At 35.3% G+C, this 17,945-nt stretch overlaps 1 protein-coding gene across 3 annotated transcripts in view; it reads left to right on the top strand.

Moving 5' to 3' along the window:
- The window catches only part of LOC149303174 (neurexin-1-like), a 619,545-nt gene that overhangs the window by 60,146 nt on the left and 541,454 nt on the right, over nucleotides 1-17,945 (top strand). For all 3 annotated transcript variants that reach the window (XM_089481601.1, XM_089481603.1, XM_089481600.1), the window contains one exon: nucleotides 1,585-1,614. In XM_089481601.1, coding sequence (XP_089337727.1) covers nucleotides 1,585-1,614 — 30 coding nt within the window. The remainder of the gene's footprint in view (nucleotides 1-1,584; nucleotides 1,615-17,945) is intronic.

Raw genomic sequence — 17,945 nt, 5'->3', positions numbered from 1 at the left:
CAGCTTTAACTAGTCACTGTAACATTATTGCAACCCCTTAGAATCCCCTGAGTACTGGTTCTATAGTGAAAACAGGAATATGAAGAAGGCTGTCAAAAGATGAGACATCCCCAGGGCTTGGTGTGGGTTTTATTTATGTAACACTGTTTCTCCCAGAAAATAAAATAACATAAAATATGTATTTGGCACAAACTGGGACTCTTCCTTTTTAATTCCATAAAAAAAATCCTAAATGTATGCTTAGAGTTAAGATCTCAAGTAAATATACTTTGAGGGTGCCTTTGAGATCCCCACTGCCCTCTAGCCAAGCAAATGGATGTGCAACCTGCACAACTGGAAAGTTATTGAGTTATGTTCATCAATCATACATTTACAAAACATAAAACAAGAAAAGTAAACATCTTAACATACCCGATTAACACTTGGTTAAACAATGAATAAAATGTAATTAACTCTAATTCTAAAACTTGAGAACCATGTTCTGCCCAGTCTGATTTTAGTTAAATAAAACATTATCACAAATGACAATGCCTAATTACACTCCTGAGACAGCTCCTTGCAATTAGGCAATGATATTAAATCTTAGGTTTCTAGATGCAAAGAGAGGGCTGCATAGTATTCAATATGCGCTTGGTCGTTAAAAAACACACTTTCATCAATAAACCCCAAGCAGTTTAATTCCATTTAATCTCATTTACTATTCTTTCCCTTTGGAAAGCCTTTTAAGGTAGATTCTATCTGCCTTGCTATACAGATTGCTTGTGTTTCCACTATTCAAAGGTTGTAACATTTTAGATTGCCACAATTTCTGGCTTCTATCCTCAGGCACTGAATCCAGCTGCCATTCATTCACTTACTAATACTTTTGTATTGTCTCTTTGGTTAGTTTTCCCACACTAAAACAATTACTTATTTGCTTTAGGGATTTACTTATTTAGAATTCTAATATATTTCATGAATTCATACATCATATCTATTAATCACATGCATCTTGGGTGGTGGCGGGGGGGATATAAATCCAAAGTATATCATTTGTAATTATTACATTTTTAGTAGTTATTTTCCCATTAATTTCTCTCCATCTCTACAGGCCTTATATCATATATAAGAGTCCTTCCAGCATTATCATCTCAGTGTAAAAATATATTCTTGAATGATCTAAAAAAAAAACTCATTTCCGATGAGGGGAAAAAGATCAGAACCAGCCCATTTGTCAAATTCTTCCGAAAATCAACGTATGTCTCTTCTGCTCAACATTAAAGTTAAGAAAATCTAAGGCAGATGGTACAATGAAGTAATTCGATTCCAAATAATTTTCTTTTTTCTTGTTTATTTTTTGTATTTTGAGATATTAAGTCACTTAACAAAAATACGAGTTCAGCCATCGTTTCGACTTTAAGATGAATTACTATTTGTCCCTGTGTCTGTTTCACCGGGGATTTAATTAATATGGTTTCCCGTTATCAATGCAGATGCCATTCAGGAAGAACACTTGCTTGTCACAAACCATTTTTTTCTGTCACTGTGGCAACATCTTCCCATGCTCCCTTGTACATTTCTGACTATGCTCTTGTTTCCTTTAAGGTCTGGCACACCTGATGATGGGCGACCAAGGTACGGGCTCTGTTCCTTTTCCACTCTGCTTTCATTGTTTCCTATTGTTCTGTAACTGCTTCAGCCCTTCACCGCAACAATGGTCAATTACTTCAAAGCTGTATTTGACTGCAAACCAAACACATTACCCTTAAGCCACATCCTTATTTCTTTCCTGTTCCGCTCACACTTTGTATCCTTTTTCCTTTTCTGCAATATAATAACTGAACTAAATTGGGTCAACTAAGCCACTAATTATATAAAAAAAAAATATGGTGTTTTGCTCAGATTGTAAAGAAAATTGCTGAAGGGACAGGATGAAAATTGTCAAAGTGAAAAAGCGCTTTCTTTTTAGATTGAAACGACAGTCAGTTTATCATATTGTACCAAGTGTCTCCATTAATATTCATTGATGCATGGCTGATTCCAAGAGCGCACCTTAGCTGATTCTGGAATGTTCAAGTTGTTCAAGTTAATCCTGTGTTAAATTATTTGACATTGCTTGCGTTCCCCAAAAGGTGGTCTTTTTAATAAAAGCATGGATGTATTAGTGTCGTTCTGCATGTCCACCATTGGTCAAACATGCACCAATTTCTGGATCATGCCTCATCGTAGATGTCATTTTCATCATTTCCATTAGCTTATTCAAAACACTCTACCACATTTACATATATTCATGAACTTTTTTTCTTCTACTCTTTGTCTTTGTCTGGAAATGCTTTCTTCACGGAACCATTCCATCAAATATGTAGGTAAAAGTAAAGGTACAAATTTTTAATTTTTAATTATAGATATGTATTATATTTTAAAATGTTAAATGTATTTTAATGCTAAATGATCAGATTACTTGACACTTGATCAGTTTTATATACTGTAGAATAACACAGATAGACTACACACGGGTTCTCCTACATCTTAGATAGTTGTTTATTTCATCAGAATTACTCTACAAAACATTAAATATACAAATATTTGATAGACTTGGAATCATACAGTGCTAGAATATGTGCAGTATGAAATTTGTTTAGTAAAGTAAATTATTGAAAACAATATAAAAAAATGTAGGACAGGCACTAAAAGTAATATAATGTTCCAATCTATAGTTGGATACGTTCCATACAACAGCATGAATGTTCATTGAATAACAACCTCTCAATTAAATAATAGAAGTTTGTCTGATTCATATGCTATGCTATGGTCGTCCTATGGTTTCATTGGGGTTAAACTGACAATATAGGGCATACATTGACAGTTTGGTAGATGGGCAAAGCATCTTAAGTAAAAATGTATTGTATTAAAAGCTACAATGCCTGTTTTTGTCCACCCTTGCTCATGCTGCCTCTTTATGGACCAATATGTATGTACTGTGCACACACAGGGCTGATTTTATATCACCATATACTAGGTTCTCCCTTACCTGCTCAAAAGAAAATAATTAATATTAAGGACGTAATAAGCGGAGCTACGGCCAAACTGGCTGGTGCACAGTAATTACTAAACAGGCCGTATAAAGTAAGCTAGATGCTCTTCTGGACACTCACATGGAGTCAAGCTGTGGAAGGCTCATTTACACTTAATGGTGTTCATCCATGTGTACGGAGTGCACAAACTACATACAGATAGGCTTTGTGCTCAGCCCTGTTTGCAAATGACATCATCATCTTTCTTTTTGTTGGGAGTTAAGCAAATTTGCTGCAAATCATGGCGTTAATTGCAGTTTGTATCCCTGTATCATTTTGATGACTTGCCCATCTGTACGATGAGCATACTTTTGCTGCATACAGTATATAATCGTTATGCTGCCGTGCGCACAGAGAATATAGTCATCTGTTAATTTTGCAAGGAGAATAATGGAGTTTGTTTTTAACACCAGTTAATACTCCAGATGAGTATTATTGCTCAGTACATTGGCTAGTTCATTCTATATTTACATTTTATCACTACAAAGTATACTTTTCATTCCAGGTTGCATCAGATCAGTTGCATAAATAGTATTTTATTGGTTGAAGAAACACATTTTTCCAAGTAGTCACCATTATATCAAAGTGAAAGATGTGTGCCCTAGATAAGTTCTATAGAAAAACAATAGATTTGTAGATGGTGAACGTTCTGTGTTTTGGGTGCACTAATCCTTTACAAATCTGTCATCAGCTGCACCTACTATGCACCATGAGGGCTGTCTACGGCCAGTCAACCCCAACTGGTCCAATGTGGTGTCAAGGGCATAGAATATTTTCCTCCTGTTCCATTAGCACTTCATGCCTCCATGATCCTTACATTACATATGGAGCACTAAAAAAGAGATTTATGAATGCACCACAATGGACTAAAAGGGGCAGGGGTCATAGAATTACTCACCTAAGTGGAAGCTTTCAGGCAGTCAGGTTTTAGCAAATCTATCACAGACGCTTAAAACAAGACAAAATAGCTAGTTTTGGGATTTACAACTCTTGCTGTCATTAAATGCATGACTATATATCACCTAACATCCTCAGTCTCTTGGGGAACTGAGCATAGCAGCATCCATCTTTATCTAGAAGCCTGCCAGAAGTCCCTTATTGTAGTAAAGGATTTAAGATATGGGACATCTGGACTGAATTTACAAAATGTATCATGCTTTCTCACAAACCAATAAAGTTGCCGTGGTTTTTGTCCCTATACAGAATACCTTATTAATATTTTATTTCAAGGTGATGATGTGAATCAATATATTGAACACCTCCTATGTTTTCTGCTCCTCTTGGTATGTTATACTTACGTTTTTCATTGAATGTGGACTGCTGTGCGGTGAATGATGCAAAGCACAGAATATAGCCACCTCCATGTGTTTCTCGTGAGACTGAGCACAACGTTTAGAGGGAGCAGTGTATATTTGCCGGCCAGAATTTCACGTTACTGCAGGAATGATGCCCCTATTCTTGAAGTGATGGGAGTGGGTAAATGTAGGCTACGATCCTTAATGCAGCATTACAAGTACACAAACTAATAGCTAAAATAACAATCATCATGTTCATCATTAGTGACCTCAAAAAATGGGTCCACCTCAAAATGTAGAAAACTGTGTGATGTCATCCATAGTAGCGTGTATGGGCTGGCACAATGCATGTCAGTAGTGGAAAAGCCCGGTAATAAAGCATCCCGAAGCACACATGAAAGACAATAGTGCCTCTAATCTAAAACACATTAACAGAAAGGGAACACAGAAAGGATACAGTCAATGACTAAACTGTTTCGTAAAGGCTCTTTTACGCTAGACACATAGAGGCTGTATGTGGAATTCAAAGTAAACACACACAATAAAGCTTCAGGTAGCAGCCCAAAATCTTTACATCGTAGAAGAAAGGGGCTCTCCCCTGAGTGTCACAAAGCCAGAAGCCTAAACAAGTTATAAAAAAGGGGAATTATATCCAACTGCATATTAAGATTGTAAATATGTACTTATACTTACCAGCCATCAACCCACGTAAGATACAAAATCTTCAGTACATAAAATGGCAAAAATTATTACTATTAATCCTTTATATAGTGCCGTCAAATTCCGTAGCGCTGTACAAGCGCTGTACAGTGGTCATCACTGTATAAAGCAAGTAAATGTATTTGTATATTTCTTGCGTATTCCATAAGAACATATATTTCAAATACGTTTCAAACCTCTCACTTGGCAAGTTGCATTTGCTAAGTTTTGTGACGACACATTAAAGGGTTAACGTTAGCAGAGCTTCAGGGTCAGGTGTATAGTAAAGATGACTACATCCCGTTCTGAAATTAACCATTTAAGTCCAGAAAATAAAAGCGTTCATGTTTAACAGTAGGCTAGCTAAATCACACATCACCAGGGACCAATATCCATATGTTCTTAGCATTTATAAATATGGATTCTCTGCACAGTTGACAAATGCTTTATCTATTCCAAATACGACATAAAACTATTTCATATATTTCACGGATCTCTCTCAACAGCCATAACCATTGCAGTAAATAAAATAAAATGAAAGATTTTTGGCTCTGGCATGCCAGTGTAACACATGCACACACCAGGCCTACAGTAATAATTACATCTGCTTAATTACTATGTATGGGTAGTTTGCTTAGCGTTCCCATAAACCAGCTTCTTAATGCATATCTCTATTGTCTTTGGCAAATACATTAAAATGCAGTAAAAAGTGAATCGACCCTAATATGATTAAAACAAATGTTTTATTTCGACTGCAGTCGTTAATTTAAAAAAAAATATATTTCCTGTGAATATTTTGTGAAAATGCCCATTTCCTACAATTTGTTTTTCCAAGTTCTTAAGTGATCTGGAATTGATGTGTGCGCATGTTTAACTACCACAAACACAGCAGTGTGTCCTTAACACTCTCTGTGGCATATACATTGATAAAACAGATATAAAAGCTCAAATTGTTGCCGACATCCTTTTCCTTGTCCGTCCATCTGAACATTTATTGGGTGTTTACTTCAACCTTTATTTCAATAGACATATGGAGAATTTCAGGCAACATTTTTTATGGTTTTGAATTAAGGTTTAGACAGGATATTATTTCCTACAAATTTACCTTAAAGAAAAAAAGTACACTATAGCAATATAAGTTAAGAAATCTCTGTCACATTTGCAGAAATATTTGCTTTTTTTAGCCAATTAGGATCCCTAAGCTACTACCTAAAATGCTTAGTTGGAAGCACTAACCCTATACATTATAGAGATATATTCTATACATTACATTGTTGAACCTATGGATGTCTTAACTGAGACACCTACATTAAAATATAAATAAGTAAAAGAGCAATTTAATAATTTATATTCTAAATTTAATAATTTATATGTTGTGCTTATATTGTACATTTAATTTGTTTTTTTTTTATATTGTGGATGTGCAATTAAACTTAGTTCTAATTACGTTCAGAGCGAATCTGTGCATTCGAATGTTTGCCCAATATCTCAAAACCTTTAACAAATTATTTTTAAAACATCAAATAAATGAAAGTGCTTTTTGTATTTTTGATATAAGATTTTAGGCCCAATAATTTACAGCAAAAATGTTTTTTTATTTACTTTCACATTATGGTTTTACATTAGAAAGTCAATATTGCTATATCTTTTAATGTCGGAAATTATCCCAGCTGCCACCTATGGTTTTATATGTATTTAAAATATATCCAGCCTTGAACAGTTTTATGTTTTATGTTCTCGGTGTTGCTAGAGAATTGTTTCCTTGGAATATATTTCCTGCATTTTAATTAGGCAGCAGTTACCCAAGATAATATCTGCAAGGTCCTTGATCTTCAGAAGATCAAGATGACTCACACATCAGGTCAACTGTGATTTCATTTTAATACTTTTTCTATAAAAATGTAATATCAGTGTAATATGAATGTTCACAACAAGCCATATGCTTTTACACACACAAGGTTTCCATCCAACATGGAATGAAAAAAATATTGTTTCTTTGTATAACAATATTTAATGCATTACAGCGGTCAAAACAGTAGAAGTCAATTTATGTTCATGTATGAAACGTGGACTCACACGTAAGTGTAGTTATATATACTTATATATATTGTATGTGTATATATAGATATATATATATCCAGTTATTATGTAGCATAACATACTGAAATATATAATTAGGATGTTAGTTAAAAAAGAATAAAGTTCTTAGAAGTATATACTCTTGAAGTCTTCATTCCCTTCAATGGCTGCTACATTTTAAAGATGGAAGAGGTATTTCCTTGCGGATCTTTTTTCCTATAGGACACTGACGCACAATTGCAGTGACCAATTGAATCTTTTTCAACACTAACAATTTCACTGCCGGTATCATTGCCCCAAGCACATGTTCTCTGCAATAAAAAAGCAGTATATAGGCACTAAAAACGCAATATTGGATCCAAACAATGGTCGGTTATATCTGTAATTTAATTCATTCAGAATTGCCACAAGAAATTGTATCCCCACGCCTATTATATGTTCATGTTGACAGCTGTTGTTTATATATGTACAGTTCTGGAACATCCCCAAACTCCGCAGAAGTACATCATATTTCTAGTTTTCTAGTATTTTTCCATAGTTTCTTAGCTTCTGGCTTTCAGCACAGTAGCTGTTTAATAACACCTTGGGGTTTATGCAACATTAATGTTGTAAAAAGGCCAGCTATTTCACCAAATCATATTTGTTATACTTTTTGCTTTACATTTACATTACAATTGTTTAGACCACTGATGAGTATTTTAGGTTGTAGAAACTCTATATAAATCATTTATAATATTTAGTGGATACGGTTTAAAGCAGTCGTTTTTATTACTCAATAAACGTCAACCATCAAGTACAGGTATACTATAAACACACATTTTGTCATTGTGTACTAGAAACTAAATTAAATATGCTTCCTCCAAACATAACTATCTTTCGATAAGTAAAGAATCACTGCTTCCCTGGATCTTCGGGTTTTCTTCTTCTTTATTCTCCTTTCTTCTAAATTTATTTTCTCTATAACTAACACTGAGTAGACCTGCTAGCAGTTTTTTTTCACCCAAGACTGCATATGATCTTTAGGAATATCTGTTAAAATCTTGATCTGGGAGCTATTGAAGTTTTAAGCAACCAAACTTGGAAGCCATGATAAACAAGTAATTCAAGCGGACCCGTCTAAACCCTGCCCTTTCCCGTTACAGATTTAGAATGTTTAAAAAAAATATATATTTTTTTTTTGCTTTGAGACAGATGTTGCACTTTTAAATATAATTATTCAATTGAGCATAACCTTTTCTAACTTTTTTAACTTTTTTGCTAATCTACTCAAATATTTTATTAGATCATTATTTCTATTATAGCAGCAGTCACTTGGCAATGTATTACAACCAGTGAAATGTAATCAATAGAAATAGTCATTTCACCAAAGAAATCTTTATATGGATAGTGATATATATGGCATATGCCATTATTTATACGAGATATGAGATAGTTCATATAATATCATTTAGCATGTTTAACTTTTTAAAATGTTGTAAAAGATACATTTCTGAACAGTATTTTTTTTCTTAACGTCAGATATTGTAAAAGTATATCAAGGATAATGCCACATGAAAATTACCTTTCACAACGAGGAAGTGCACACGAGGACAATTGTTGTAATGTAAAGTGACTATGTGGTGAAAATGCTTTCTCTAGATGTGTCACACTGCCAGTCCTAGTAAACATCATTTTGGATTAAATTTTAGAAATGTAACTGGTGGTTAAGTGTCATACGTTTTAACCGTTTGAATAAGAAGACCAAATTACCATTTGACCCCTCAATTTTCTAGGCTGAAGTGCTGGTTCAGTCCACTTTTCACAACAAATCTATCTATCTATCCATCCATCTATCTATCTATCTATCTATCTATCTATCTATCTATCTATCTATCTATCCATCTATCCATCTATCCATCTATCCATCTATCCATCTATCCATCTATCCATCTATCTATCTATCTATCTATCTATCCATCTATCTATCTATCACAAAGAAGCGTGTTTTATGCGCAGGAATCAGTGGGATAACTCTGGTTTCTTTGACTTTTTATTGATCCCAGACTCACAGTGCGGATGGATAATCTTGGCATTATCCGTCTGTACAGCTGGAGAGCTACCTGCTGGCTCCCCTACCTATCCTATGAGAAATACCCAGTCCCTATGCTATTACTGATAGCCCACCATGGCTGGCAATCATCTCTGCCTCGGCAGGCACAGAACTCTGCCCGCGCTCCCTCATACTTTTGTGGGCAGCTGGATGGTGATATACGGTAATATGACACCATATTTGTTATGTGTGTTTACTGCCCCATTTAAGTTGTACATGCTGTGGAATTTGTTAATAAATAAAAGATAATAATAATAATAATAATAATAGAATCTTAATATCCATGTTATAATTAAATCGAAATAATGCAAAATACAGCATCAAATGTATGTTACTGATCTTCTGGATATATGTATAATTCACTAGCACTGTGTCAGACTAAAGCATATTTGGCTCCTAATCTCTTAGAATATCATACTGAGCTTTTCATTTTATTGAAGATTTACAATTAGCCGCAGAGCTTTCAAATTTGACACTTTGTCCTCCCGTAAAGGCTTTTTAAGGAAATGTCATCCTGTTGCTCCCAGTTTTTTTCTTACTTTCAGATAGAGACATTTTGAACACTTTTCTGTAGGGTATGTATCCAGTGTCTTGTTTAAAATTCCACAATCCATAATCGTGGAAACATTAGGTATACAAATACATTTGAGCTTCCCAGGAGTGCTGTACCAGAGAGTTCCCCATTCTTTTATCCACATGGGAATATTGAGGGGCAGACTTTAGGGAGAAAATGGGTTGGACTGATAGGGGATGGATGAATCTAAATTCCGTTCACCTACCAAGAGATCAAAAGCAATCCAGGTGAGATCCAAAGAGTTTCCACCTACATAGTATGTGATCTTGGGCTAGTGTCTCTCTCCTACAGTAATAATATAGAAGTATTGATAATGTATTATGTACATTAATATATACTGTATTATATATATTATATATTTATAATATATATATATATATAGAGAGAGAGAGAGAGGAACAAATTTACACTGTTTAAAGAATATTTAAAGCATGAAAATATTTGTTCTAGTTTATTGACAAGTGTTATATTTTCAAAGCAATACCCACAGGACTTTTCCGTAATACATTGTAATTCCACTTCCCCCCTTTTCGGTTTGCAGTGAATATTTTAATCAATCCAATCAATATACCACATAATGTATACGAAAGCATATTTGAACACATGAAAGGAATGAAAATGACTTTGAATGCTGTTTACACTTCAACATATACTTTATAGCTAACACAATCAATTGTAATATGCAGTTAAAGATAATCTAAATTCTGTGTGATTGTATTTTTTTTTCATGCAGTAATGATTTTCATTGTATGAATTTTTTTTTTGTTTTCTCAGATTGTTCCATTCTTACATTTCTTTGTAACTTAAAAGCGAGTATTATTTCCTAAAATGCTTGATGCCGCATAGAAATAACTGCCAGTTCAAAACACAGCTTTATTTATCTTTGGCAATTTTACCTCTGGATGAAAATGGTTATTTAAGAACTGATTTCTGTTATCTGATGTTTACTTACTAAATCCCTGTCTTCATATTTCGGTGACTTTGTCAGTTGCATGTCAACCGTCTTCTTATCAAGCAACAATTTATTGTATTATTGAATCCCCGTTCACTCAAAGATCACAGACAACACTAAATCCTAAATATGAAGTTTTAGGAGAAACCATCTCAAGCTAGAGGAATTAACTTGAAAAGCCGACAATAATAATAATCTGATGGAGAGAATGGGGCAGTAGAGTCTCCTTGTCATCTCGGTGAGTTGTAGAACCTCAGATTTTGTTTATCCCAACTGACAGCACTATGGAATTCTTTCTCCTCTTACAGAGCAATACTTATCTACTGCTCCGTTGTACTTGTACTGAAAATAATAATGAGGTCTGTGTTGCTGTTAATGTTGATACTATAGTGTCTCATGTGCATAAGGATAATGGCTATTCTCTAATGCCATATGATTCTTCGGCCATGATGGAACTAAGCACGAAACCCAGCTGTGTTTCAAAATGCTATCCAAGAGATATTATCATGATACACCACAGTAATCAAATAGATAAAGGAAACTATTTTGTTTATTTTGTAGGTGTCGGTAATGATTTTTCGACATTGGCTTCTATGTAAATTGTAATACTGGAAACATATGTGGCTATTGAATGCCAGAAACTCAACACTCGTTTTTATTTTTCTTATACATCTCTGCATTTTTACTGTCCACATGAAACAGACACCCCATTACAAGAAATAAACATGAAAAATATATTGCATATATGGGTAAGAATTAGGATTTGGTATAATCTGGGATGTAGATTTTCAATATGGCAACCATAAAATGGATATCCCTAGATTGCAGCAAGTCATTCATTTCTCTCATAGTCTACCTACAGGATAGCACAGATAAAAAGAAGTGCTAGATTTTATTTGGGTAATATAAACTTGCCATTGATGAATCAGGTTGCATCATGAAAATCATGATATGTTACGTATCACAATATGTTATGGTGGATATATATCAAAAAATGCATTTATAAGGTGATACAAGTTCTTGCAAAAATATATATACTGTATGACTTTTGGGGAAGATATTCTTTAGGTGCATTTGTCTGTTTTGGTCCAATAAGAACTGTATGATTTTAGCATGTATTGGCAAAGTTAAGAGAGAAAATTTAGTTTTAACATTTCACATGACAGACATCAATGTGCATTATAAGGCAATAATGCCTCCATCTCTCTAAACAGTGCCATTACTCAGATCTACCAATGCCAAACAGCCTCTCTTTTTTTTTGGTTCAACATCAGCTCAGCCATATCTTTTAACCAAATCAGAAAGGGGGCAGGTGACTAAAGGAATTATTGCATAGTATTACTGTACATTATGGAGCTCATGGGTTGTCAGTCTCAACTGTTGGGGACAGTGGAAGCCTTAGGTTCTGTTACAGATACAGGACAAGTATCTTGTGATAGTTTTGAAACTTAAGTTCTTCTATATCAAGAATCGCTTATAAGCTTCTGCTTTGCCTTTAAATATATAGATTCCCCAAAACATGTTTTTTATAACTTTTATTCCTGTCGTCTTCTTCACCCTTAAGAACAGTAGCTGCCCGTCCCCATTAAACTTCAGCTGTGGGATTCCTGGATTAGCTTGAGAAACGACTCCATAAAGCTATGTTCTTCTTTCCCCTCACTGACATGTATCTCTTATTGAATCACTTTTATGTTCATGTCACTTGAACTCCTTTTATTAGAGAAGTCAGACCAAAAGCTCATCAAATTCATGTAAGTCTTCACTTTTGCATTTGCAGCTTTGTTCTCATGCTAAACACCAGCTTCTGACGATCCAAAACAAGGATGAAAGTAAATGAGTGAAACATACTGGAAAAATGACAAACGATACTTTCTAATATTTTGTTTTTTACACAGAATGTGTCAGTTCTGACACAAAGTGACACATAGTTTCTTGTTTTTGACACCAAATTACACTGACAGTGATCTCTTAAAGGTGCAGTGCTTTCTATACAAGTTTTTTGGACACATTCTATTTTATTTTAAAGAAACTAAAGCATGGTGATTTTGTTTATTCAAGCAAGACTAATCCACATCCAATCTCAAAGATGAAAGAAACCGTAGTTACCTTTTGGTGTCATTCTGGCAAGAATCCTGTCAATTCTTTCAATGCCCTCCTCCTTGGGGACAACACTTCAAGCAGACCTTCCAAAGCTTAGCGTTCCTTTTACTCACTCCCTGTCATTTCATAGATTAGCATGCAACACAAGAAGAAAGGCAAGTGACCAGAATTAATCAAACCTTAAGAAATTATATCTGGATAACAGTTTTCAGCGGATTAATACTTCACTTTAAAAAGTGCATTAGGTAAGCAGTAGAAACAACACTTTTAAGTGATAAAAACATATTAAGAAAAACACATCAGAAATGAAGAGACTCTATACCCTTCAGATATACTGTATATATATTACCAGGACATTTGGTAATGTCTAACAGAATACAGTTCCCCTGTGTTCAATCACAGAGGGGAAGTCTAGTAGAATACTCACACTCAGAAACACAGAGAAACATACATACACATACAATAACGTAACTAACACACATACTCACATATACATGCTTACACATATACTGTATAGTAACACATGCACACAGTAACATACTTAAACACATACTCACACACAGTAACATTCCCACACATACACCCAGTAACATACTCATACACAGTTACACAAACATACAGTAACATACCTTTCACACTCACACACAGTAACAAACGTTACACATACACACACAGTAACATACTTACACATGCATAAATACATATATACAGATGCACAAGCAAACATACCGCTACCTTTTTTGGCTCAGCAGGGGGTAGTCCACCGGCCGTCAGAGCGCCAGGAAATGACGTTATATTCAGGACCTCAGGCTCAATCGGTGTACTTGGACTGAGGGAGAGAATACTGGGGGCTTAGTGGAATGCCTCGACCGGGGTGAGGGCTTGGCAGTGCTGATATTGGGGACCCTCAATGGACAGGGCTCCTAAAGCAATATGGGGGCCTCCATTATGCCAATATGGGCTATGTTATCACAATATATTAGCTCTCCTCTAGGCTAAATATTTTCAACCATACCTTCTGATACTAGCGTCATACATTGTGGCACATAAATATAATAAAAAGATAATTGGAAATAATGTCCTCCTCTGCTTTCATAGAAACAGAAAAAACCTTCAGCACATCTAGTTTGCCCAATTCCTGAATGCTAGTCCCTCGCTAATATTTCCTGATATTACTTTTAAGCATTTGCCCCTCTAATATAAGACTGTGTCCCCTTGTTGTGGTAGTTTTTCTTATTTTAAATTGTTGGTGTGTCATGTTACATTCATATTACAAACACAACTACAGATCACAAAAAAACCTCAGGACCTCATATCTACCCAATAACAAAGAGCTCCTTATACTGAATGCTGATTGTCAGGTGGAACAGATCCATTTGCCTCTGCACTTATTGGTGCTTACAATTAAATTATTTTGTGTTATGTTATAGTTTAACAAAATACATTGAGAAACAATTAACATCACTTCTGTTATGATGTACAGCAGATGACCCACTGGAGACATTGACTTATTTTTAATAGGTAGATCATTTTAAATGAAACATAATGCCGTGACTTTACTTAACAGCATAGTTTGAACGCAAACTTGACTTAATAAGCTGTTCCCTCTTGACTGTAACATCTTCTAACTATATGAAAATTCTAGTATTCCACTTAATTGATTTTTTGCTCAAGATTTATAGATAACTTGAGTGGACTAGATATTAGATTTGTGCATTCAGATTTGTATGAATTAAAATTTTAACAAAGTTTGTCAATTTTATCAATTCCTACGAATCTCCAAAAGGAGGAGGAAACCCAACAAAAGAAAAACAAAAAACAAAGTAAAAGAGTCACATTTTCTCTTACACTCTTTTACACTCTTATTCCCTTATTCCCGTTAAATTATTCACACTCTCTTATTCACATTCTCTCACTCTCATTCACTCATTAATGCTCTCTCATTCAATGTCTCCTTACTTTCTCCACCGACTATGTCCCTGTCTTTGTTCCGCCGAGAGTGTCTGCTTCTTCTACTGCATATACTTGTTCTTCGTTTTTCTTCGTCCACTGCTCTTTGTGTCTTTTGTCTGATTCCGCTTCTCCATTGACATGGTCTCCTGGGCAAGCTCAATATGCATTTTGACCTAAAACATTTTGTTCAGGGTTACTCTAGCCCTCAAACTTTTACCTACAGGCATTGTGCTAGAACTATGTAAACAATTGTTTTACCTTTGTTAAGTTCTTGTTCATAGGATCTGAATGATTATTCCTCTTCATTAAGTTATTGCTCCCCTTTGCTTCTGATTGTTGTTAACTTTAAAGGGGGTTAACTTTGGGCCAGGATTCAGGAAATGGATTAGATTTACCAGTTTTACCACAATTTTGCACAGATCTCAATTTACTTGAGGATAAATAAGTTATTTAAACTAAGTAATTCTAAAAGCAATTGTGGTTTTTACAAGCAAAAGCCATGTGCTATATTACAACTTCCTACATGAGCAATACCATCATGACATGGTGATGCATACATAAAAATAGCCTAAAATGGAAGATTAAGTCAACATAATTATAACACAAGTGAGGTATTTTCAGTGCAATTGATGTTTGTGTAAGTGTCGAATGAGGGCAGTACAGGCCCAGACTAGCCATCTGGCAAGCTGGGCAAATGCTGGCTGGGCCAGTGCCTTTTTCTGGCCCTGGGGCTGCTTTTGTTGCAGATTCAATTCTTTTGTGTGTGGCCACCAGCTGGATACACGTGGCTGCACGCTGCAAGAGTGTAGCAGCATCAAGCATGGCGTCAAGCACATATGTCACTAGTCGGCTACTGGCCTTAAAGTGCCAGGGACGATTTGTATCCCTTTTTCTGGCCCTGGCGCTTTATTTTACTTTGCTACATGATGTTTCCCTTTGTTTTCTGATAATGTGGATATATTTTTCTTTTGTCCTGCATTGAAAAAGTGTACAACACATAACAGTATGTTCTTGTGAAAAAATAATTAAAACTATCCAGCAAGTCTCTTGTATGGAATACTTTGAAAAAGATTTTCGATTAATGGATAATAGTCCAGTGTCAGCAAACTGGTTATTTTGAAGTTTATAACTGGTTTTGAAGTTTGATGATTCAGTGTTTGCATTTATATTTGGGCTGGAGAGTGAAAAATGTTCATAGCAGACATTTACCTGGCCCTGTTAACTCTGTCCATTGCATTCATTTAGATAACATTGTTAAAATGCTGCTTTCCTTGTAAGAAATACAGGAACATGGCTTCCTGAATGGGATCCTTGCTTAGCCATATAAAATTGGTTTATAGGGGGATTTAGAGGGTCTTCGAAGAAAAAATCATAGTTTGAACAGAAAATAATAGAAGCTTAATAAACCTAGATATTTAGTAAATCATCCAAAACATAAATCATTTTAATTATGTGCGCTACTTAAGCCTGACATGACAATTATATATATATATATATATATATAATGTATTACAAACATCATGGAGGCTTTCTTTAAAAATAGAACAAACAATGTAATACGATTCTGTTTAATTTATTTGTTTAGAGAAAATATTTATGAGCTCAGAAATAGAAAGAAAGAAACAATTCATCAATTCATGATGTAACAGTTTCCTATAGAGGTTTATATATAAATACTTAAGTTGTCTTTTCCCCTGTAATTAAGTTGCCTATGCGTGACCCAGTACAATGCCCCAGCCATCTCTTTTATGAACGCTATCCTTACTGCATACATCCCAACTGTCCTGGTTTCCCGATACAATCCTGATTTTGGGCAGTGTCCCTCTCCCCAGTTAGAGAGCCCATGCTCTCCACCGCCTGGTGGCAGGAAAAATTATCCATACCTAGCTACATCTCTGTGACTAAGTATCCTTCAAAACATAACTATGTTGTTACTGGCAGTTTTGTGCTAAGTGTGTATTATTTAGTTGTATATTTATTATATTATAATATCATCCTAGACCTCAATGTCCTATCAACTTACTGACTCAAAAATATTTATATGCAGCGATGGTTACTCTTGCATATATTGTTGTTCTGACTTTGCATACATATACATTTCTTGCATTTATTTGTGCTTTAGGATTCAGGTAAGCAGAAAATTGCATATTTAACAGAAATAACTTCTTAAGGGAATAAAAACCGTTTCTAGGTCCTGAGGGAAGGATAGTTATTTGTGCACAGCTGTTCAAAGTAAGCAGGATATGCTGTGTACAAAATATTGTATTTTAAAGCACTAAAATTAATTTTGTATGAACGCTCATTCTTTGGAAGAAATGTACCATTAAAATGGGGAATTTTGTGTATTTTTAATTATTTGCTTTAATGCAATTGCCAGTTTTGTAGTTTTGTTGTGAGGTATTATAGAGAATGGAACACCATTAACTGGAAGGCTGCTAAAATATATATATATATATATTTATCATTATATATTACAACAAAGACTGTGATTACGTATGAAAAGCTGATTCCAAAAAATTCTATGAAAAAGAATGCTACAAATGGTGTATACGAGAATATTTTTTTCATGTTTACGAATAGTTAGGAAGAACTGTGCTGCATTTTCATGTTTAACCCCTTCGCGACCTTTGCCGGTTCAGGACCGTCATAACAAGAAGGTCACTAAATGACCTTTGACGGTCCTGAACCGTCAAAAAATTAAATAAGCTTAGAAAGTGATCAAGGATCACTTTCTTCGCTTAAACGGCCTTGCTGCAATGCCTCGATGTCGAGGCATTCAGCAAGGCCGAGATCGGCATCGGGGGCCATGTCTGGCCCCTCCCCGGGGCGTCAACAGCCGCCATACATTGTATGGCGGCGGACGCCCGTTTTAAAAGCGTTTAGGAGGCGATCAACGATCGCCTCCTAAACTTAAATGGTGTCGCTGGAATGCCTCGATCAGGAGGCATCCAGTGACACCAAACACTTACCTCTGGGTGGGCTGTGACCGCTCCGGAGAGCGGTCACAGCCGCCGCTGCCGGTGATCTTCGCCATCAAGCAAGATGGCGGCGGCCCGGGAAATAAAACAATAAAGACGAAAAAGTTCGCTAGAGGGTCTCCAGACCCTCTAGAGAACTGGCTCCACTTGCTGGTTGAATACAGGTACTGCAT

Source organism: Sceloporus occidentalis, unplaced genomic scaffold, assembly GCF_023333645.1.
Source record: "Sceloporus occidentalis isolate IW3139 unplaced genomic scaffold, rSceOcc1.0.p SCAF_15, whole genome shotgun sequence".
In the NCBI taxonomy this organism is placed as follows: Eukaryota; Metazoa; Chordata; class Lepidosauria; order Squamata; family Phrynosomatidae; genus Sceloporus; species Sceloporus occidentalis.
The sequence above is the reverse complement of the archived record's forward strand: the minus strand, read 5'-3'. Positions and strand labels throughout refer to the sequence as shown.